Source organism: Mustela putorius, unplaced genomic scaffold (assembly GCF_011764305.1).
Source record: "Mustela putorius furo isolate JIRA1106 unplaced genomic scaffold, ASM1176430v1.1 tig00003853_pilon_pilon_pilon, whole genome shotgun sequence".
NCBI lineage: Eukaryota > Metazoa > Chordata > Mammalia > Carnivora > Mustelidae > Mustela > Mustela putorius.
In genome coordinates, this window is record NW_025422005.1 from 79,058,802 (window position 1) to 79,082,831 (window position 24,030).

A 24,030-nucleotide genomic window follows, 5' to 3' on the forward strand; every position below is an offset into this window, starting at 1 on the left:
TCCTGCAACTTTACTGAATTCATTAATTCTTAGCTCATTTATAGTTTTTGGTAGGCTCTTTAGGGTATCTGTGTCATCTGTCAATAGTGACAGTTTTACTTATTCCTTACAAATATGGATGCTTTTTATTTCTTTTTCTTGTCCAATTACTGTGGCTAGAACTTCTAGTATTATGTTGAATAAAAGTGACAAAAGTGATCATCCTTGTCTTGTTCCTGATCTTAGAGGAGAAGCTGCTTTTCACCATTGAGTATGATGTTAGCTATGGGCTTATCATGTATGGGCTTTGTTATGTTGAGTAATGCTCCCTATATCTCTACTTTGTTGAGCAATTTTATCCTGAATGGATGTTGAATTCTTTTCCTACATCTCTTGAGATTATCATATAATTTTTATCCTTTGTTGTGTTAATGTGATATATCAGTCTGATTGACTTATGAATATGAGCCATTCTTGCATCCCTGCTATCAATTCCACTTAATTGTGTTGAATAATTTTTGAAAATTTATTGTTGAATGTAGTTGACTAATATCTTATTGAGGATTTTGCATTATGTTCATCAGGGATATTGACCTCTAATTTTATTTTTTTTGTAGTGTCTTTGGTTTTGGTATCAGGGTAATGCTGGTTATATAAAATGAATTTGGAAGCCTTTTTTTTTTCTCTAATTTTTTGGAATGGTTTGAGAAGGATGGATATTAATTCTTTTTTAAATGTTTGGTAAAATTTATGTGTGAAGCCATTTGCTCATACATACACTTTTTGTTACGAGTTTTTTTCGTTGTTTCTGAGTCAAATTACTAGTTATTAATGTGTTAAAATTCTTTTTCTTTCTGATTCATTCTTGAAATATTGCTTTTTTCTGGGAACTTGTCCTTACTTCTACATTGTCCAGTTTGTTGGTGTATACTTTTTCATAGTAGCCTCATAATCCATTTTATTTCTGTGGTGTTGGTTATAACTTCCCTCCTCTTTCATTTCTGATTTTGAGTCCTCTCTTTTTTCCTTTCCCTTTTTTTTTTTTTTTAAGATTTTATTTATTTATTTGACAGACAGATATCACAGGTAGACAGAGAGGCAGGCAGAGAGAGAGAGAGGAGAAAGCAGGCTCCCTGCGGAGCAGAGAGTCCAATGTGGAGCTCGATCCCAGGACCCTGGGATCATCCTGAGCCAAAGACAGAGGCTTTAACCCACTGAGCCACCCAGGCGCCCCCTTCTCTCTTTTTCTTGATGAGTCTGACTAAAGCTTTATTAATTGTTTATTTTTTGAAGAACCAGCTATTAAGTTTTGATATTTTCTATTTTTTTAAGTCTCTATTTCATTTATTTCTGCTGTGATCTTTATTATTTCCTTCCTTCTTTTAACTTTGGGTTTTGTTCTTTTCTAGCTCTTTTAGATGTGAGGTTAGATTGTTTGAGATTTTTCTTTTATCACTATAAAGTTTCCTCTTAAAGAACTGCCTTTGCTGTGTCTCAAGGGTTTTCAGTGTCAAGTTTACATTTTCATTTGTCTCAAAGTATTTTATTATTTTCTTTGATTTCTTTGTTGACTTATTGGTTACTTAGTTGCATATTGTTTAGCCTCCAGGTGTTTTTGTTTTTTCCAGTTTTTTCCTTGTGATTGATTTTTCAGTTTCATACTGTTGTGGTCAGAAAATATGCTTGATACGATGTCAGTGTTTTTAAATTTATTGGGACTTGTTGTGTAGCCTAAATGTGATATCTCCTGGAGAATGTTCCATGTATACTTGAAAAGAATGTATTCTGTTCTTTTTGGGTGGAATGCTGTATGTATCTGTTAAGTGCATCTGCTCTGATGTGTTGTTCAAAGCCAATATTTCCTTGGAAATTTTGTGTATACAGGATGTATCCATTGATGTAAGTGTAGTGCTAAAGTCCCCTACTATTTACTGTATTACTGTCAATTTCTCCTTTTATGTCTATTAATGTTTGACTTATATATTTAGGTACTTCTGTGTTGGGTCCATAGATATTTATAGTTATTGTGTTCTCTTGTTGGATTAATCTCTTTATCATTATGTAAGGGGCGTATTTGTCTCTTGTTAAAGTCTTTGTTTTAAAGCCTGTTTTATCTGGTACAAGTATTGCTACCTCAGCTTTTCTTGTTTTCATTTTCCTGGAATATCTTTTTCCATCTCTTTACTTCCAGTCTGTATGTATCTTTAGGTCGGAAATGAGCCTCTTGTAGGCAGCATATAGATAGGTCTTGTTTTTGTTTTTTTGTTTTTTTTTTAATCTATTCAGTCACCTTCTGTCTTTTGATTGGAGCATTTAGTTTATTTACATTTAAGATAATTACTGATATGTATATCCTGATTGCTGTTTTGTTAATAGTTTTCTGGTTGTTTTTGCAGTTCTTGGTTCTTTTTTTTTTTTTTTCTTGCTTTTTTCCTTTGTGATTTGATGACTTTTTTTAGTGTTTTGGTGGATTCTTTTTATTTTTTGTATATGTGTTACTAGGTTTTGGTTTGTGGTTACAATGAGGTTCATGTATAACATGTTGTGTATACATGCTATATATAACATGCTATGGTCACTTTAGTTACTAAAAGCACTACATTCTTCCCCTCCCTTTGTTTTACGCATTTAACATATATATTTTACATCTTTTTATTTTGTGTATCCTTTAACTCATTATTGTAGATAAAATTAATTTTACTACTTTTGTTTTTTAACCATCATACTACTTTTATGAGTGATCTACCATTTTTACCATATATTTGTTTTTACTAGTGAAATTTTTTCTTTCATAATTTTTTCTAGTTGTGGCCTTTTCTGCTCCAAGAAGTCCCTTAAACACTACTTGTAAAGTAGGCTTAGTAGTGATGGAGTCCTTTAACATTGTTTGCCTGGGAAACTCTCTCCTGAATGAATTCTGAATTCTGAGTGATAACCTTACTGAGTGGAGTATTCTTGGTTATAGGGGTTTTTGTTTTGTTTTGTTTTGTTTTTGTTGTTGTTGTTGTTGTTTTTCTGTTTTTGGCACGTTGAATATATCATGCTGTGGGCTGCAGAGTTTCTACTGAATAGTTGAAACTATAGACTTAGGTGATTGTTTCCTTCTACATAATATTTACTTTTTTGTCTTGCTGCTTTAAGATTCTGTCTTTAATTTTTGACATTTTAATTATTATGTGCTTTAGGGTAGACCTCTTCAAGTTTATCTCCTTTGGGGCTTTCTTTCCTTCCTTGGCCTGGATATCTGTTTTATTCCTCAAGTTAGGGAATTTTTCAGCTGTTCTTCTTCAGATAAATTTTTTCCCTATCTTTCTCTTTAACATCTGGTACCCTCAAAATGCAAATGTTGGTATGTTTGATGTTGCCCAAAGGTCACTTAATCTATTCTTTTATTTTTATTTATTTATTTATTTTTATAGGATTTATTTATTTATTTGAGAGAAAGAGAGAGAGAGTGAGTTAGTAAGAGAGGGAGAGGGACCAAGGAATAAAACCTCCAGCAGACTCCCCACTGAGTGTGGAATCCAATGCCAGGTCTGATCCCAGGACTGTGAAATCATGGCCTGACCTGAAACCAAGAGTAGGATGCCTAACTGACTGAACTACCCAGGTGCCCTAATTGTGAGTTTTTTTTATTAATTCGGTAAATATTAACCCTTCTCAATGTCTTGCCTGTTCTTTCCCCCATTGTTCAGGGTGTTAAGACTTTCTCTTGTCTATCATAGCACCCTTTGTTACTTTTATCATAGCATTTATTATGCTGTATATTGTAATTATTGGTATATGTTTATCTTCTTTCAATAGAGTATAAATATCTTGAGCATGGGTACTCTCTCATTTCTTAAGTTCCCAGTAGCTTGCACAGTGCCTAGCATATAGTAGATAAATATAGAATGGATAAGCTGAATTAAGTGGAATGAATCAGTGATGATTTGAGAATAATTAAGACAATGATTCTTTTGAAGTATTTATTTGAAAGACTATAGGGCCATTTATTTTTTAAATGCCTACAGATTAAAGCAGTGTATTCTCATTATTTGTGTTGATGGATTAATTTCTTTGTAAGTTTCCAGTTCATTGTATATTAATGCTTTTGTAAAATACAGTAAAAATTTAGTACTAGGAAAATTACATAAAAGGAGACATAAAAATAGGCACCAGTTTTTTAATTATTAGATTCAACAGCCAAATTTTTCTCACGTTCTGTACTTAGCTTTTTGTGGCTTTGTAACAAAGAGTCTGTACCTTTACTGTCCATTGACCATATTTTGAGAACTGTACAAAGCACTGGTAAATGCTTTACAAATGTTACCCACTTTAATTTTCATAACACCATAGTGTTTAGGTGCTGTTATCGCCATTGATAGGAAACCAGGCAAGTAAATTACCTAAGGACACATAGATGGCTACACAAAACAATTAGGATTCAAACCCAAGTAGTCCATTCTGACTTTACAGTATATGTTCTAGTTTCCTCTGAGTTTGCAAAGGTAAGATAAGGTAGCATTTTAGGCTGAGACTGTGTAGAATGAACATGGATGCAGGCAAAGAAAGTAAAACAAGTATAAATATAATTAATTTGCTTAAAAAAGAGAATGTTAAGGATCATAAAAGCAGAGTTATGGAGGATGTTGTTCTTTTATCCTGTGAGTCGCATCTGTTCGCCTGTTACTCTTAGTTCATACTAAAATTCCTGATTTGCAAAACAAAATAGTGATGGTATTTCTTTGAAATACTTGTCTTTTTGCTCTGGCTCAGTTTAGTAGACTGAAATTTGTTTCTTCTATTCTTTGTACTTTGCTTATTCTCACCTCTATTATTTGACAGCGTAATCATCCAGATTATTATGATTACAGTAATACAAACACAGAAATAACATTTCTTTTTATAGGTATCAGTATTTCAAGAAAAAAGTATAGGGATCATTTGATGTTAATGGTAGTAGAGGATTATGTTGCGGTCTTGTTTTATGTCATTAAATTCTCGATATCATGAAATTATCAATTTTTAGAATATTTCAGTTTCAACAATAGTATTTTTTTTTTAACATATAATGTATTATTAGCCCCAGGGGTACAGGTCTGCAAATCGCCAGGCTTACATACTTCACAGCACTCACCATAGCATGTACCCTCCCCGGTGTCCATAACCCAACTACCCTCTCCTTACCTCCCTACCCCTAGCAACCTTCAGTTTGTTTTGTGAGATTAAGAGTCTCTTATGGTTAACAGTAGTATTTTTTATACATTAAAAAACTTTTTTTCTTCCTGTAGAAATCTGGTTAAGAAGTACTGTCCCAAACGTTCCTCCAAAGATGAAGAACCAAGGTAAATTATATACCTGTTTATTATTGCATATTAAAATAAAAAAACTTATATTTTTGTTATTTAGTAAAATAAATATGCTGGTAGCCCTTTATAATGATTTTTAAAAGTTGTAATTTAAAAAATCACATGTTCTTAAATAAGAAAGTATCTATTCTAATAAGAAAGAATATTTCATTGGGCTCAGTTTTCTGAAATAGTTGAAAGTATGGGTTTCCAAGTAAAATGTGGACTGGGACTGTACTTGAGTGATTTAGTCTTCAAAAGAAAAGGGTATTTTCCGCATACTTCATTTTGCAGTTGTTAGTTTGTCAGATTCTTGCTTTTACTCTTACAGGTATTAAAACAGTTTAGCTGGTTAGTTTAAAGGGATAACAAAAAGGAATAAGGTTTTCAGAGTAACCTTGGAACTCTCAATAAAAGTTTAGGAATTGCTAATGAGCTTTTTGGTAGTCTTAAACAGGGATATGTGGATGGTTGTAAAATATAGAAACAAAGAGACTAGACTTAAAACAACTTTGTGTATTATTGTTAGTTGTTAGGGTTCTTAAGTTTAGTGTTAATGGAGTATTATCTGAGTTACTTGCCTTCAGCTGAAAGAGTGTTCAGGCAGTGTATTTAGAATAGATCCGTACATGTTAATACAGCAATTCTCTTTGTTTCTCTCCTTCCCTCCACACACATTTTTTTACCCTTATTGCCCCTTCCTACCCCTCTTTGGTGCCAACCATAATGGCACTTTACTTCCATTCAGGATGTGGGCAGGCATACAAGCAGCTGTGTCCAGAGCTGATAGCAAAATTGTTCTGTAGATCAGCCATCGAGATGCATTTGAGTGGTATGATTGGCAGGTTCTGTCCTCGAGAGCAAGCACATCATCTCTGCAACAGGTTCAGCTGCCAGTCCTAGGAATCCCAGCTCATTCCCCAGCTCAGGCCAGTCAATTGACTACTTAAGAGATTCCAGTATGCCAAAAGAGCCTGCAGGTAGTATTCTTACTATTTTTTGACCCCATATATCCCTTTATTTATAAATTAAGACTACTTGAAGATATATAAACATACAACTTGAGCTAAATATAGTATTCTTTTCATATAGAGTTAATTTGGAGCTACTAGCAGAGAATTAGGTTGAGTATGTTAAAATTTGTCAAGTGTCAGGCTCAATCCATACCTCATGGGAAACATTTTTAAAGAAAAAAATACATAAATTTCACCATTTTTTAATATGTTTTTGTCAGGTTTACCTCGTGTATAGCCTTTTTTAACATCCTTAACGAGTTAAATGACTATGCAGGACAGCGAGAAGTAGTAGCAGAAGAAATGGCGCACAGAGTTTATGGTGAATTAATGAGATATGCTCATGATCTGAAAACTGAAAGGAAAATGGTAATTATTGTTTTCATTCAGTTATATAGTACATGAAATGTTTTCACATGATTATTTTGCTTTTTAAAGTAACCTTCAGTATAAACTGGTTTGCTGTTTCAGTTTCTTTTAACTAAAATTCTCTTAAGATACTCTTGCTAATTTGTGATCCTTTGGGTTTAAGACCAAGATTTGGTAACCTATAGCCCATGGGCCAAATCTAGCTTACTGGCTCTTTTTCTTCGTTCCTCATGAGCTAAGAATGGTTTGTAATATTTTGGATAGTTGAAAAGAAAGTCAAAAGAATATTTCATGGCATGTGAAAACTGTTTGAAATTCACATTTCATTGACTATAATTAAAGTATTCTTGAAACACACCTACACTCATTTACTTATGTATTTCCTGTGGCTGCTTTTGTATTATATCAGAAAGGTTGAATATTTGTAACCAAGACCACATGGCTTGCAAAAACTTAAGATATTTAAATATGACCCTTTATAGAAAACATTTGTCAACCTCTATTCAAGACAAGTCCTATCTTTGTCTAGAGATTATATCTGTCTTATAGGATATACTTAAAGTATTCAGATAATACTCATTAAGTGCATTTTAGTGAGCTTTGCTTTACTAATAATCTTTTCCTAGTTCTTGATAGAGTTATATAATTAGTACCTCAAAAAAGTAAAGTGAAAAGTAAAGGTTTGGGGGAGTTTTTAGAATTTTAGTATTCAAATATAATTTTTTGTTTGTTTTATTTGTTTTTTGGTTATGATCTTCAGCATCTTCAAGAGGGACGGAAAGCTCAACAGTACCTTGACATGTGCTGGAAACAGATGGATAATGTAGGTTATAATGTTTTCATGCTTATAGTTTTATAGACTACTTAGCCCCAAATTCTCCTATGCTTCACATCTTTTGAGTTTAATATTTCTTGATGTATTTATTCTCTTTGACATTGGTGCAAAGAATGTGAAATCATTTTGTCATTTTTTTTTCTATATGGCTTTGTATTGTACCAATTCTGTAATCTTCAGATAACTTCAGATAACTCTAATAGTTCAGGAATATACTTTTTGATTTTACAGTAGTTACTAAAAAATATTGATAAGAGGGTGGGGTAGTGGGAGTATTAATAGTGATGTATCTCAGAAGACCATTTGACAGAGACTTAGAATCTAGTTCTGTCTTTTGATTTCTTTAGCCTATGAAAGATGAAGACAGTGGACTAGATTATATGAAATGTTTCTTCCAGTTTAGTGATTCTGTAATGTAAATCTCCCTAGTACTGGGCACGTGGTCATAGACCATCAAATGTTAGGAAAGAAAATATTTGGTAGTATTTATAGGTAAAATTGTAAAAGTGTAATAATTATTTATTATAAAAACTTTCCAAGGGTGAAAAAAAAAAACTTTCCAAGGGTGGGGGCTCCCGGGTGGCTGAATTGGTTGAATGGCTGAGTCTTATTTTCAGCTCAGGTTGTGGTCTTGAGGTCCTGGGATCCAGCTTAGCAGAGAGCCTGCTTGAGAATTTCTGTCCCTCTCTCTTTGCCCCTCCCTGTGCTCACTCGCTCACGTGTATTCTCTCTCTCTCAAATAAAAAATCTTTAAAAACAAAACAAAAAACAAAACCCCAGACTTCCAAAGGTGCTTGCTAGTGTGCTTTCTCTTAAATATTCTGGCATGCAGTCATTTGAAAAACAAGATGTCTGTAAGGAACATTGTTGTCTGCTTTCCTTAAAATTTTCTACCACATTATGTTCTATAGAATAAGACTAATATTCTTTCTGGGGGCACCTGCCTGAATCAGTTGAGCATCCAACTCTTGGTTTTGGCTCAGATCATGAGTTTCAGCTGTGTTGGGTTCCCTGTTGAACGCAGAGTCTGCTTCAGATTTTCCTTCTCTCTCCCTCTCCTCTGCCCCTCCCTACACTCACAGGCTCTCTTTCTTAATACATAAATAAAATCTTAAATATTTTCTTTCTGAACTCTCAGGTTAGCAAGCAGCTAACTCTTTACTTGTTTACTTGTGTATTTTTTATTATGGACATTATTCCTTGAAAATTATGCCAAAGGGAGTTTTTCCCATGTTAAATTAATTTAGTTTGCGCTAAGGACTTTTAGATTTGAGATTTTAAAAACCTCATGTATATACATGTTTTTGGCCTTTTTTTCCTTTTTTTTAAAATCACAAATTCAGAGCTTGAAATCACGTATTCTTTTTTTTTTTTTAAGATTTTTTTAATTTATTTAACAGACAGAGATCACAAGTAGGCAGAGAGGCAGGCAGAGAGAGAGGAGGAAGCAGGCTCCCTGCTGAGCAGAGAGCTTGATGTGGGGCTTGATCCCAGGATCCCAGGACCGTAGGACCCTGGGATTGTGACCTAAGCCGAAGGCAGAGGCTTTAACCCACTGAGCCACCTAGGCGCCCTGAAATCACGTATTCTAAGAGTAAAGTTCTGTTATATAAATGTCATTGATATATGATTGTAGACACTTGTGCTAATTGAGAATTCTTATTTATATTAATAGTCCATTTCATTTTTGTTTTCATTTTCATTCTAATTGGTTTTAACAAGACTTTTAGGGAGTGTTTACATTTATTAAATTTTAAATTACCTTACCTAGCATTCTTAGTATCTGCCACCTAATGAGTGTGGATGTATGTGTGTTTTCATTTACACATAATAACAGACTCCTACACTCATGAGTCATTGGTCCCTTTAAAAACTTGTGTTGGCACAAATTATTCCTGTTAATATGTGCTGACTTGTCTTTAGAATAGTTGGCAGTTACTAACCATAAGTTAGAGGGGTCATAAGAAAGAAGCATTGAAAAAAAATGTGAGAATGATTTCCTTAAGGCATTAACAATACCATTAAAGGTGTGTTCAGCTCAACTTAATTTTATTGAAGGTATCGTTGATGTGTACTAAGTCATGGTCAAAAAGTGAACAGTGGGGAAAAAACGCATAAGTGACATAGTCCTTGTTTTTGTCTAACCTGCAGTCTAGTGAGGGAGCAGACAAATACAATTTTTGTGGAATATGTAGAAGTATGTGCAGGATCTCATTTCTTAGTTCTGTATCTTCCTGTTTAATCAAGGAAATGAATTTGTGAAATTCCTAACATTTTTGAAATAAATTGAGAGGAGATAAAGAAGTGGAAGAGACAGGCTGAGTAAGTGACGCATATTGAAAGTTGAGGAAAATATTTAAAAAGACAGTTACTAACCTTGGGATAATGAAAATAGGCCACACCGGCATTTAAGATGAGGGCAGAAGAGAGGAGCCTGCAAAGAAGATTTTGAAGGGATGATGAGAAATTACCAAGATAGAAGTATCAAAGATGCCAGGTCTGTCAGGTGGCTCAGGTAACAAAGCGTGCAAATTTGTTAAGAATAGAGCTCAGAAATGGAGCAGTTTCAGTGCTGTTCAGTAGCTCAGTGATATACTTAAGCTGGTTCTGCTTTCTCTGTCCACTTTTTATGTCTTGACTATGTTGGCTTTTTTCCTCAGGCTTGTCTCCTTATGGTCAACAACCAGCTTAAGCTGCCAGGCACCACATCCTCTCAGCTGCATGCAGAAGCAGGAAAAAGAGAGCATTTCTCTTTTAACTGTTCCTTTTTATTAGGGAGGGAAAACTTTGAGAAAATCCCCAGCAGACCTCCTAATGGGTACCTTTGACAGGATTAGATTACTTGACCATGCTCCAGCTGTGGGGAGGCTGGTAAAGCAAGTATCAGCTGTTGTCAGGCTTTACCCTGGGAGGTGGGCTCTTCTAAGAAGTGGTGGAGGAATAGAATTGGCTGCTGATCAGTCTGGCATGTAAAGGGTGGAAGGAAGGGGAGTCTTTTCTGGAGTGTATTCCTATATTCTATAATGATATCTTTCAGGGAAGGAGAATTTTTAATATTACTGTATTAGTATTTTTAATATTATACTAGTGATTCTTTTGCTGTTGCACTGAAATTAATAGTTTCTTTTTCACAAATAATAAGATGACTAATACAAAAGTAATTTTGTATATAGTAGCTTCACATTGAAATAAAATTAGTAGCCTGTAGCTACTCAGCTTGAAAACAGTGTGAACTGAGTTTCAGAGAAGTAAATGTGGAAATTTATTTTTAATGTGGAAATTTAGTCTTAATAGGAAAGTGACATTCTGAATATTATGTGCATTCAGATATATTTATGTGCTTTGAATAAATTGTACATGTCTTATTTGGTATTGTTATACTAATCAAAATGGTACATTTAAAGAATTTGTAAAATTTTCTGCGCACATTTATTTATGTTAATTGTATAGGTGTGTCTGATTCTAGCTATATGACAATCTGAGCTAACTCAGAGACCTCTTGGCTACAAATACTTTGATATAATATCTAAAATATTTTTTATTGTATTTTAAGTTCTTAGAAGTAAGAGAAGAGAAAGGGAAATCTATTACTAACTGCTAGAAAAAGGGTAAACTAGAGGCCAGAGCAGTAGGTTTATGAGATACAGTGGCATTTGAAGAGTAAAGGCAGAGGTATTAGAGTGTGGTGGTTTATTGGACCTTGGTAAGGGTTTACGTTTTAATATACCGGGACAGAGATGATGTTTTAGCTCTATATGTTGTAGAGAGTTGGAACTGATAAACCTGTGTAAAATTTTGAACCTTCAAAGGACTGGCCCTTTAGTGAAACATGAACTGTAAGAACTCTGCCCACTGGTCAAAGGAGTCAGCAGAGAAATTTGTCTCTGTCTGAAGGTCAAAGGAGGAGAGGTGTCTTGTGAAAAATTTAGGCTTTGACCTTGTAGTTACGAGGTTCGGAACCCAGATTTGCCCCGTGTGTAGTTTTGTAATCCCCAAGATAAGAAATAGACATCTAACTTGTTCTAATGAGGTTGTTAGCTACATAGAAAATGTTGACATCCTCTGCTTTCTTCTGAGTGATTCTCAGAATACAGTAGCAAGGGATATGTTTTTCCAGGTAAGAAATTGAGGAGTCTCCTCTGGGGAATCTAACTAGCTTGAGAGGAAAGACTTACAGTTAACAATAGTAGGGTTTCTCCGAGGGAACTGACCGGCCATATCACCCTAGAGGAAGAGACAATAATCCAAAAGCCCCATCTGTAGAAAACTTTAATTTAGCTTTTAAAATAAGAACAGAGAGGCACGGATTCTCAGACATTTAGAGAAAACAACTAATGTAAATAATAAAGACCAAAACTTTGGCATGGGGGTGCAGCTTTGAAGAAACAATAACTGTGAAAGAAAATAGAAAATAGCAAAAACAATCAAAACATTTGAAACACTATTAATATTCTGAAAGGGAATAGAGAAGATACTATATCTGTGAAATAGGAATAAGATGCTGTCAAAGAAGGAATACACACACAAAGAAGAACTTTAGGATAGTAGAAATGAAAAACACATTAGAAAAAAATAAAATTGAAGAAATCTCTCAAAGTAGAGCAGAATGATAGAAATTGAAAATACAAGAAAATTAGAGGGCTCATCCTATAGGTTCATTTTCAAGGTAATAAGCATTCTATAAAAGAGAAAACACTGAAAATGGACAGACAAAAATAATTCAAGAAAATTTTCCCGGAATTGAAAGACACGAGTTTCCAGATTGAAAGGTTTTTCTAGGTGCTCAGCACAGTAAACTCAGAGCAAGACATATCTTCCTGAAATTTCAGAGCCGTTACGAGAGAGAAGATGCTTACCAGCCTCCAGAATGGAAAACAAAACAAACATGTTTTATGCAGAGGATCAGGAATCAGAATGGGATCAGGAAGCCAGAAGATAGTGGATTAGTTAGTACTTATACATTACTGAAGGAAGACAACTCTGACAGCATCATACCCAGCCAGATTTTATCAGTTGAAAGTGATGGCAAAGGTTTTTTTGGCCATGGAGAAATTTGAAATGAAAACGATGAAAATGAAAATAATGAAAATTACCTCCTGCAGATCCTTTAGGAAGCTGTTGCTGAATGTATTCTAGCAAAATAAGGAACCAGGAATGGGGAAGGTGTGGAATTGTCAAAAGGGGAGGTGAAAGGAATTGGCAATGATGGTGAAGGAATTTTTAAGGAAGCAGCTATGCAATAGGTCTAGTTTGGCTAAGTAGTCCAAATTTCAGTAGATCAAGGCCTTTGGAAGAGATTTCATTAAGAAAATAAAATGAAGGGCTCCTGGGTGGCTCAGTGGGTTAAGCCGCTGCCTTCGGCTCAGGTCATGATCCCAGGGTTCTGGGATCAAGTCCTGCATCGGGCTCTCTGCTCAGCAGGGAGCCTGCCTCTCTGCCTGCCTGTGATCTCTGTCTGTCAAATAAATAAATAAAATCTTTAAGAAAATAAAATGGATAGAACTCTGAATATGTTTGAATTAACTGAGGAGATTTTTAAAGAACTGTGCACACTACGGTGGAATTAGAAAAAAATATGTTGAAAACTAAGCAAAGATAAAAAACTAAGTCCAGGAGTAAAAAAAAGGAAGTATGCCGGAAAGGAAATATGGTCCTTATCACACAGCTCTGTTGTGAATAGCTTTTACAAAGTCATAGTCATTTGAATTAAGTGAAAATTTCAAAGGCCTGGTTCTGGGCTAACGGTATTCCTGGGACACCCTGAAGAAACAAATTGAAGCCACTTTGGAGGGAGGACATTTCCACATTCCACCACAAAAAATGAAAAGCAAACATCAAAACCAACCAGCTAAACAAACCTGCAAAACCAAACACAAAACATCAAACAAACCAAAAAGTCCTCCTGAAGGTGAGCTTATAATAAAAAATTATAAAATACGTGTGATTTTTTTCTTATTGGCAAATGATGAAGTATATTATATATATTAACTCAGACATGGCTGTGATTTTTTTTTTTCCTTCACAGTCTATGTCTGATATTTAGGTCATATGGATTGATTATAATGCTAACATTTCCTTTCTAATTTAGAAAAATTTTATTTTTAGTATGTAATTCTGTACAATGTACAGTTGCAGCATTTTATTTTTTAATGAGATAATTCTGTATCTCAGTGTGATATTTTAATTTTTTAAACAGAGTAAAAAGAAATTTGAAAGAGAATGTAGAGAGGCGGAAAAGGCACAACAGAGTTACGAAAGATTGGATAATGATACTAATGCAACCAAGGCAGATGTTGAAAAGGTAAGAAATAATCCAAACTGACTTCGGTATCAAAATATCATTATTTACATATGGAAAATAGTTATAATGTTTGTATTGGTAGTTTTCCCAAGAAAAAAATTATGTCCAAACCTAAAATATACAAATATTTGTGTACTTCCATATTACAAGTTAGTCTGAAAAAGTAGTTAATATGTGTTACTTTATTTTATTCTAATGTCTTAACTGCATTCAGAATGCATAAGAAAGAAATGGTTGCAATTGAGAATGAGTTTCTATTCTTCCAAAACAATAGAAAGTCTAAGGTAAGGGATGCCAGGGTGGCTCATTTGGTTAAGTGACTGCCTTCAGCTCAGGTCACGATTCCAGGGTCCTGGGCCCTGGGCTTGCTGCTCAGCAGGGAAACTGCTTCTCCCTTTGTGTGCTCTGCCTGCCTCTCCCCCTGCTTGTGCTCACACTCTCTGACAAATATATTTAAAAAAAAAAAAAAAAAGTCTAAGGTAAGTTGATGGGGTGTGCAAATGGGAGTTGGGTAGTGTGGTTCCCCAACTTGACACAAGGCAAAACAAGATCAAAGTGTCAGAGGTATGTGATGTTAGCTGTTTATGTGTGTGTGTGTTTGTTCGTTTCATTCATTCATTCATTAATTCATTCATTTTGGGAAACTGAACTCTCTTGTCACTAACTGACCTGGGTCAGATGTTCTGTAACATTAACTGTTTGTACGATCAGCCCTGTAACTTAGGCTGCTTAGGTTTTCCTTCTCTCCTGCTATATGCTCTTTTTCTTAGAACATTTGACTTAGTGATGGAGCTGAAGTGTTGGGATTTTGAACCTTACTCCACATTTTTGTGGAGTATATACCAATATATATACCAAATATATAAATACACCATTGTATATTTTCAACTTAGGATTTTATAATTCTCTATAAGATTAGAACAAGAAAAAAGTAAGGAAGGGAGTAGTGATTTATTTCCGTTTTCTTTACTACTTTAAAGCTACAAAATTGAATAAAATCCAGATTTTACAATTACCTTAAAGGCCTTCTAGTATAGCTTGTGAGGCTTTTTATTTTTTCTGCCTGGGTTTTTGTTTTTGTTTTTAGATTTTATTTATTTATTTGATAGATCACAAGCAGGTAGAGAGGCAGGCAGAGAGAGAGGGGGAAGCAGGCTCCTTGCGGAGCAGAGATCCCCACTCGGGGCTTGATTCCAGAACCCTGAGATCATGACCTGAGCCAAAGGCAGAGGCTTAACCCACTGAGCCACCCAGGTGCCCCTTCTCCTTGATTTTTAATGACTTCAAACCTCTAATGATATTAAGTTCCATCTTGTTGGAAATACACAGTCTTAAGGCAGTTCTCCCCACCCCACCCCACCCCCCGCCGGCGTTAGCATTTCCTTATATTGATCCCACTCATTACTCTGTTTAAATTTCTTTGAGATACCAGAAACATATCAAATCTGTATTTTCCTCCTAATAGCTCTTTAGATATTTGTAGCTTATTTTCTACCCTTAGATAAACCATCATGTTTCTTTTATTCTATGTAGGAAATACTTTCAAGTTAACTATTTTCCTTTGGATACCTGTTAATTTGTTAATATCCCACATAAATTATGTTACTTCTGATTGGATATAATAATACAGGTATGGTCTTACTGGTTCTGAGTTTGATTGCCTCCCTTGTTTTGAACACCAAATTTATGTTAATCATGGCCTAAATGTATATTGACCACTTGTTTGGATGGACTCCCATTGAGTTTATGGTTAACCCAATGTTTTTTCATATGTAGTGTGGTATGAAAACATGTTTCAGAACTTGTGCTGTTGGTATTTTAAATGCATATGTACATCTGTGTCAGTTATTAGACTCAGCTCTGCTGTGAAGATTTTTGGATCCTGATTTTGATCATCCATATATTCATTTCCTTCCAGCATCATGTCATGCATATGATGTGTTACCATTATTTGATAAAAATGTGGACCACAACAGTTGGAAACAGCACTGTTTAATACATGGGATTCATCCTTTCTTATTGTCACTGGTTCCTTAAAAACTCCTTTGACTAAACATTGTTTGAATACATAGTTTATGTAGTAGACAAGTTAAGGAACTCTTTAACTGGACTCTCATTTAACTTTTTTTTCATTTTGTCTGTAAAGAGATCTTTAGTAACAATTAGGTATTTTGAAATCCAGATATAAAATAAAATGTTTAATAGTTTGACCTAACTTATTTTCATGTTCATAATTTCCTTTTTCATGTTCATTTGTTTGCAGTTCCCTTACTTATTAGAGGTTTAGAAAACTTTGAGTATTTGCTTTAAAAACTATGGAGTAGAGGAATTCTATTGTAAATGACCAGGGAGGGAAGGGATCATAGTTTCAATTGAGCAACTATTGATAAAAGTTAAAAAAAAAAAAAAAAGTGAAGAGGGAGCAAGCTACTTACTGATTTTCCTAAAGCAATAATATAGCATGAGTTTACCATAACACTCCTGAACTGTTCACTTAGAAATGACTAAGATTGTCAGTTTTATGTTACATGTATTGTGGTATTATACCACAATTAAAAATTTAAAGGATTTTTAATGCAATATTAAAAAATAAAAGAGAGAAGGCAATTAGTATGAAGCCCACTGTATGTCAGAGGAAGCTTCAGTTGGTATTAGCTTTCTATTGTTATACTCCCACATACCTTGCTGGAACCTTTGCCCCATGCTTTGGCAATCACAGCTAGTGACTTTAGAACAGAAATGGTTTCTCCTGATGGAACCATTGTGAGTAGGGAATAATTTGGAATACTGTATTCCATCATAGTTTGTGGGAGCAGGGAGAAAGGGAGAAGAAATAAATGCAATGTGTACTTAAGGTCTCACATTGGAACTTCAAATGTATTTTTCTGTGGAAATACTTTGGGCTTGCTGTTTTGTTTCCGTAGTACTTAAGTATTGTAATCTTCAAGTACCCTGTGGATTAAATGCATTTTTGTGGGCTAATTTGGTGTCTTGGCTAGCATGTATTTCCATAGGTCAGTTTGTTTCTGAATTCCGAATAACTTATGGACCTGCTGTTAGAAGGCTAGAGACTCCCATTTGCAGAAAATGGAATTAAAGTAATGAAGTTTATTCACAATGTGCTTTACCATTTCCAGAATACTGTAGTATAACATGATTTATTCCTTGAAACACTAAAAAATTGAGTTGAATTCCTACTTAGTTTTTTCTTACTACTTTAGACAGTTGAGAAATTTATTTAGATTCCCTTTCATTAAATCTGGAATTAATGATTTTATGTTAAGTTTGTATTCTAACATTCTTATCAATATAGATGATGCTAACCTGACTCATTCAAAAAATACTTCTATAAGAGCTTGAGATGAATACAACTGTATTCTAAATAATCCTTAAAGTACCTCTGGTTTTTTATAGAGATGGAAATCGTTGTCAAGTATTACTTTATCCAAAATTAACATTTTATCATTATTTGATTCCACTGTGGTTCTAGTTGGATATAAGTGGATTATGTTTGAAGGCATATTTCACTACTGACTTTAATTGTCTAAAATATTTCTGTCCTGTTTTTCGCTTCTGATTAAGAGCATCCTGTTTTAAGTCAGGCCATAATGTTGTCATTTATTTAATTAAAAAAAATCTGGATTTGGTAAGGAGAAACTTCATTTGAACAGATTATTTCAAGAGGGCGGACTCTTGCAGTAAGAGAAAGGGGATGTTGCAAAGGATAGTGCTCTGGCCAGACGGTCTGCAAGCATCTCTTTAAATTTTAAATGATACTAATAATTAGAAAAAGTCTAGTTTTGGTATAATTTTTAGAAAAGCAAATTAGGTATGATTTTTTTCATTATTTTTGTTGGTAATGATTTGGACCAATTTGTCTCTAGGCCAAACAGCAGTTGAATCTGCGTACACATATGGCTGATGAAAATAAAAATGAATATGCGGCACAATTACAGAACTTTAATGGAGAACAACACAAACATTTCTACGTAGTGATTCCTCAGATTTACAAGGTAAAGTTTAGATTTATGAAATTAATGTGGTTTTACCGTTGGAAGAGCTGTTCTTCAGAAGTGAAACTTAAATTTCAGGAATAAGCCAGAATGTTTTTATATTTTTTAGTCATCAGGATTAGTGATACGAATTTCCTTTATGATTATAGATTTGCAAAGTAAATTTTTCCTAACTTTGAAATCACAAATTTTCCTATAGATTTATGATTAGTGTAATAAACAGTCCACTAAAACAATGACATTTTCTAGATAAAGTTTAATACCATATCACTGAGCATTAGGACATAGGGAAGAATTCACTGGAATTGTACATTGTAATCTGCTTGACAAGAATTGGGATGTAGCTTTTTGACACTATACCCGAATCTCTGGCATTATTCCATGTGGCAGAAATAAATCTTATGAAGTGGATTTGCTATCCCAGTTTTTGCCTGCTTGTCTTCCTAGCTGCGAGATCATAAATGTAATTCAGGCCATAAGTTTCCATCCATTATCATTTGATGATAAACAGTTGCCAAACAGCCTGAGATAAAAACCCAGAATTTCTGTGAGGGCTAAGTTATGTTACTGCTTATTACAAAAGACAAGAATTTAGAGAACAGGGATTAAGTGAAATGGTGTTGAAAGTAATGTGGGAAAGCAGAGCTTATATGGAAAGAGTTGTGAGCCCAAATATATTTTCTTTTTCATTCTAACCAAATTAGCAGTACAAAGGGAGCATAGTTAGAGGTAGTGGGCTAGAGTGGATATCATATTCCAGTCATTTAATCCAGAGTATCTAGCCTGCCAGTCCTCTCTCTGGGTGCTTTTCTAGGCTCTTCAGCTAAGCCTTCATGTTCTGGGGAGACCATAACTTGGAGATCAACCACTTTCTGTGTTTTGGGCTGATCCTTTTATTTAGACCTTGCTATGGAGCAGTCTTGCCATTTTGTAATGCTGGGAGTAGTTCCTTTTGTGAAAATGTGAGTGTCAAAATAAACCCACAGGCTTTGGGAAGTGATTAGAGAGGAAAAACTGGTATGAAGGCTATGTGAGTTTGGGGATTTGAGCAGTGTAGCTGCTTTCTAGGAGAAAGAAAGGCTTTGTAGCACTGGCAGATTTTAAATGTCAGAAATGCCGTTAATTTATTGGCTTCACTTATCACAGCATAATTCTTTGGTGTCATGTGCCAGTGAATTTTTGAACTGTGGGAATTCCACTGTATATACCATTTTCACCATATGGCTTCCTGTTTTTCATCTTGTGTCCCCAATCCTTTGACAGTCACTCTGAGCAGTAGACTTAGCGGTAGGTCTGAGTACCTGTTGGTATTCAGTCAACTCTGGATCCTTAGTCCAGCCAGATCTTAGGGAAGTAGTCTGAACTAACTAAAGGGCTAAGAAATCTCAGATTTATATATGTTATAGGTCAGTTGCTTAAAAGGGGTGTGGGGAGAGCATCAGAATTCTTTTTTTCAAGTGCAACTTTCCCTGGACACATACACAGCTGCTCTGACTGAAGAATGAAAGGTGGAGGTGGTAAGAGGTAGGGAGCTGGTAGCCTGTTAGTGGGTGCCTTTAGAATACTTGAAAACCAGTGTCACCTGGTTTTAAGATGTGCTAAAAGGCTGGATATTTTTTTTTTCTTTTGTTACAGAACAGGTCTCAAGTTTTAAGTATTTTAAGTTTGTAGCACTGGAAAAAGTATTAACAACAATGTAACTATTACTGTAGAATCCTTAATTTGTAGGTGGGGTTTACTTCAGCATGAAAAGAAAATTCAGTATTCCCTTTTTAAAAAAATTTCTGATTATTAGCAACTACAAGAAATGGATGAACGAAGGACTATTAAACTCAGTGAGTGTTACAGAGGATTTGCAGACTCAGAACGCAAAGTTATTCCTATCATTTCAAAATGTTTGGAAGGAATGATTCTCGCCGCAAAATCAGTTGATGAAAGAAGAGTAAGTGCTATATGATTATATTTGAATAAGTGTATTTGGTTTAGGTATGCAGCTGGTGATGGTGAAATGAATTAGGAAAGGGGCAAAGTAATTGATGAGTACCTGATTCTAAATTATATTCTAAACACTATTTAGACCATTCTAAACACTAAAATTCTAGTTCTGAAAGGAAAGAGTTCTAATCCTTCTCCTCCACTCACTAAGTCTACTCTAAGAGTATAATGCAACCTGTGAACTGTAGGTTACAAACAGTATTATATTCTTACTCTAGTGAAAATTAAGAGAAAGAAATGGATGTGGAGCTATTGTAGGAATTGCTTTTAATATAAGAGTTGACACCTGAAGCATGGGTAATGTATGAAGTAATGGCCCATGGGAAAAAGGGCGGAGGGCTTTAATAAGTAGAACAGCATAGCCCTGCTCCCCTTGAGGAAGTATATCCAGTCACATTCTATCTTGATGAAGGTCTAGCAAGACTCTTGTACCTGGTCATTTCTCAGTAAATGTTGATTGGGTGACCAGAAAGGATGGTTGGCAAAAACAGATTATGAGGAAAGAGTAAGAGAAGAGAACCAGTGTTTGGGGGTTACCAAATATGTACCACATATTTTAGTCTTCATAGCAAATTGGTATTATGTTAATTAGCATCCTTCCTGTAACCCATAGAATTCTAATTTAAATTGTAAAAATAAAAGGATTTTTGGGGCACCTGGGTGGCTCAGTGGGTTAAGCCTCTGCCTTTGGCTCAGGTTATGATCTTGGGGTCCTGGGATTGAGCCCTGCATCGTTCTGTCTTCTCAGCAGGGAGCCTGCTCCCCCCACCCCCGCCTACTTGTGATCTCTCTCTCTCTTTCTCTGTCAAATAAATAAATAAATAATCTTTTAAAAATTAAAAATAAAAGGATTTTGGGGGTGCCTGGGTGGGTCAGTTGTTTAAGTGGCAGACTCTTGGTTTCGTTTCAGGGCTCAGGTCATGAGATTGGGGTCCTGGGATCAAGCCCCATGGGGGTTCCCTCAGCCACCCCCCATCCGGGTGCTCAGTGGGGAGTGTGCTTGAAGTTGCTTCCTTTGCCTCTCCCTCCATTTGCTTGCTTTCCCCCGTCCCCTCTCCAAAATAAATTAATAAACTAAACAAAAATAAAAGAAGTTTTGGTTTCTTTAATTGGGAATTCAGAGATTACGTTTACATGTCAGTGTGGCTGGATACAAGAATACAAATATAGTTAAGTCCCTTCTCCTTTCTCATATTGGTAGGGGTAGCATTAATGACAAAACTGAAGTGTGGTTTATGAATAACATTTGACTAAATGACAGGTGAAATGCACAATTAACAGAAATAGGCCACAAAAGAGTAGTGGTTAGGGGTCCGGTCTGGAGGAGTTCCTAGAGATAAAGTATTCTGCTTGAAAATAATGAGCTTAAGGTGTCAGTAGAATGTTGGGATCCTGGTAGGTTTGTCCAAAAACAATATATAGTAGTTATGTGAGGTTTAAAGTTTTAGGGAAATTATACTAAACTTTGTATTTTTTAAAGTTGCTTTTTGTATTTAATACTTTTTGTGAGATCTTTCTCTGTTGCTAAGTTAACATGTCTTTAAGATACTTTTTTTATCCTTTCCCATTTGGATGAATGAAAGCCTTTCTACTTGTCTCTTACTCTCTTTTGCAGTTAGAGGCCTTTTTCTTTGAAACTTTTTAGAATTTCTACTTGAGTAGAACCTCTTCCTGTATTCCTTCTGTCAGATCTTTCTTATCAACTAACTTGTCCTCAGATGAATTTCAGTGGGTTGAAGTTATGAAATAAAAATGTTCATTTACAAATTTATAAAGTGTTAACGTTATTATAAATTAGTATTTTTATTGGGATTAAAATATTTAAGGTTTATTATTAATCCACAGGAACAAATTATTCACTTTAAACCTTTAATGATAACTATAGAATTCTTCCCTTTAAATTTTTTTTTGTTGTTTTCTTGAGTAAAGTTTTGAAAGCTGATGGTATTAAAGATAAATGAAATGGTTTTAAAAACATGTTTCATATGTGTAGGACTCTCAAATGGTAGTAGACTCCTTCAAGTCTGGATTTGAACCTCCAGGAGACTTTCCATTTGAAGATTACAGTCAGCATATTTATAGAACCATTTCTGATGGGACTATCAGTGCATCCAAACAAGAAAGTGGGAAGATGGATGCCAAAACCACAGTAGGAAAGGCCAAGGGCAAGTTGTGGCTCTTTGGAAAGAAGCCAAAGGTAAAAGTCCTAAAATTCTTCTATGCTAATAATTTTATTTTAGTGTGTCATTTAAATCAATGTAGGTGTTGATTGGATAATGACTTACTATTAATAGAGAATAAGCATTTTTATTTGAATGATTCAGTTAACTTTTTACTTACTAGAAACAGATTTATATCTTAAATAGTAAAAATTATTTCTGGATTTAACAATTGAACATCACTTGATAAGTAAAAGTATTAAATAGTTAATATCTCATGAGTTATATGCTTTTGAAATTTCACTTGTTTATAGTTTCAGTCAGAATTTCTAAGGAGTCTTTATGATCTAACTGTAAGACCACTAAAATTGCAGTTTCTCTATTAGAATGAATGGGTGACCATAGCAAAAATAAATGTCACGTTAGGTTTTATAGATTATACTAATAGTTATTTTTATCATTCAGGTAAATATTTAATGGGAAGGGCTCAATGTTTGTGGTTATTGGAGGTTAAAGTCTCTAGTTTACTAAGAGATCCACACTCTTCTTGTTGGAATCCATTTTTTGATGTGTTGTATATGTTAGATAAATCTAGCTCAACAGATGAGTGCTAGATGAGTGCTTAATCTTACCAATTTAGTGTTTATAGCGGTGTCTATCTAGTTTGAGAATAGATATGTACTTTTAATCAGATATGCTCTTCTAAAGTACACATGATTGTAATTCATTTTTCTGCTCTTGACATAAGAATGTGCATAAATATAACTCAAATTATAATATACCTATAAATATCTTTAGAAATGCACTTAGAATTAATTCAATCATTATTCATGCTTTTAATAATATTTTCCAGGTGAGAAGTTGAGAGGTGAGACTTTTTAAAAAGTCAAATCAAAGTAGATGGAGCTTAGAAAAATAAGGACTACTGATTTTTTTTTTTTAATGAGTTGTAATGAGGATGAAATAGAAACAGTCTGAGAGAAAAACCACAAATGTAATGAAATTTGCCTATTTGTGATAATAGTTGCAGTTTTAATATTTTAATAAACATTACCTATTTAGATAACTTTACCTGTAGCTGCCACCTTTATCTCTGACAAGTACAGGATAAGTATAACCAATTAGGTAGTGCTAATATTCTAGAAACCAGAAGAGAATTTTTTTATGTAGGTCATATTGCTCTAACATTATAATTTGTGTACTCTATATTTTTAATGTCAGCTTGTAAAAAGTGATCAAATGAAATGGTACATTTTTAAAGTAAATTTGACTTTTTAAAATGACAGTTTTGGCAAAACTATGTTAATTCTCTTATTTTTATAGAAAACTTTGAGATTTATTTTGTGAAAAGTATGTTGCCAAAAATAGAATTTTCATTTAGGAAAAAACTATGCACATTTGGCTTATTGATTCCTTTCTTTATTTCCATATTAGCCACAGTCCCCACCCTTAACCCCTACTAGTTTATTCACATCCAGTACTCCTAATGGGTCCCAGTTTCTCACATTCTCCATTGAGCCCGTGCATTATTGTATGAATGAAATAAAAACAGGGAAGCCCAGAATTCCTTCTTTCAGAAGCCTCAAAAGAGGGGTAAGTTTAATAATGGGTTAAAATGCATGATGGCCTATTGTGTGTGTAGTGTGGCTTTTAATACTCTCCACCCTCATTATAAGGCTCTCTCCTGTAAATATGCAGTTTAAAAACACCACAGAATTAAGTATAGCTACCCTCAAGTTAAAAACAACTCCTCTTTATAACATTTGAAATGCTCAACCATAAAAGAATGGTATTATAAAGAGGGTGCTGGGTACAATCATATTAGCTATTTTTTGTTTATGTGAAATCATATGTCCACCATTGTCTTGTAATGTATTTACATTTTTAAGACTTTCAGTAATTTGTCACTGGAGTTACTCATGCAATAATTTGTCACTAATAATGACTTCTGCCAATTTATATTTTGTTGACAATAAAAAAATCACGTTCGATTTTAATTGCCCTACCTTTAGAAGTATAAAAACAGTTTCCAGTAC

The 24,030-nt window shown here is 34.4% G+C and overlaps 1 protein-coding gene across 3 annotated transcripts in view; it reads left to right on the plus strand.

The window, feature by feature from the left end:
• Positions 1–24,030, plus strand: part of FNBP1L (formin binding protein 1 like) — a 99,435-nt gene that overhangs the window by 57,877 nt on the left and 17,528 nt on the right. For 2 of the 3 annotated variants that reach the window (XM_004752577.3, XM_004752578.3), the window contains exons 3-10: positions 5,253–5,306; positions 6,544–6,691; positions 7,452–7,514; positions 13,723–13,827; positions 17,712–17,840; positions 19,636–19,782; positions 21,829–22,032; positions 23,429–23,587. In XM_004752577.3, coding sequence (XP_004752634.1) covers positions 5,253–5,306; positions 6,544–6,691; positions 7,452–7,514; positions 13,723–13,827; positions 17,712–17,840; positions 19,636–19,782; positions 21,829–22,032; positions 23,429–23,587 — 1,009 coding nt within the window. The remainder of the gene's footprint in view (positions 1–5,252; positions 5,307–6,543; positions 6,692–7,451; positions 7,515–13,722; positions 13,828–17,711; positions 17,841–19,635; positions 19,783–21,828; positions 22,033–23,428; positions 23,588–24,030) is intronic. The other variant, XM_004752579.3, reaches the window with a different exon arrangement.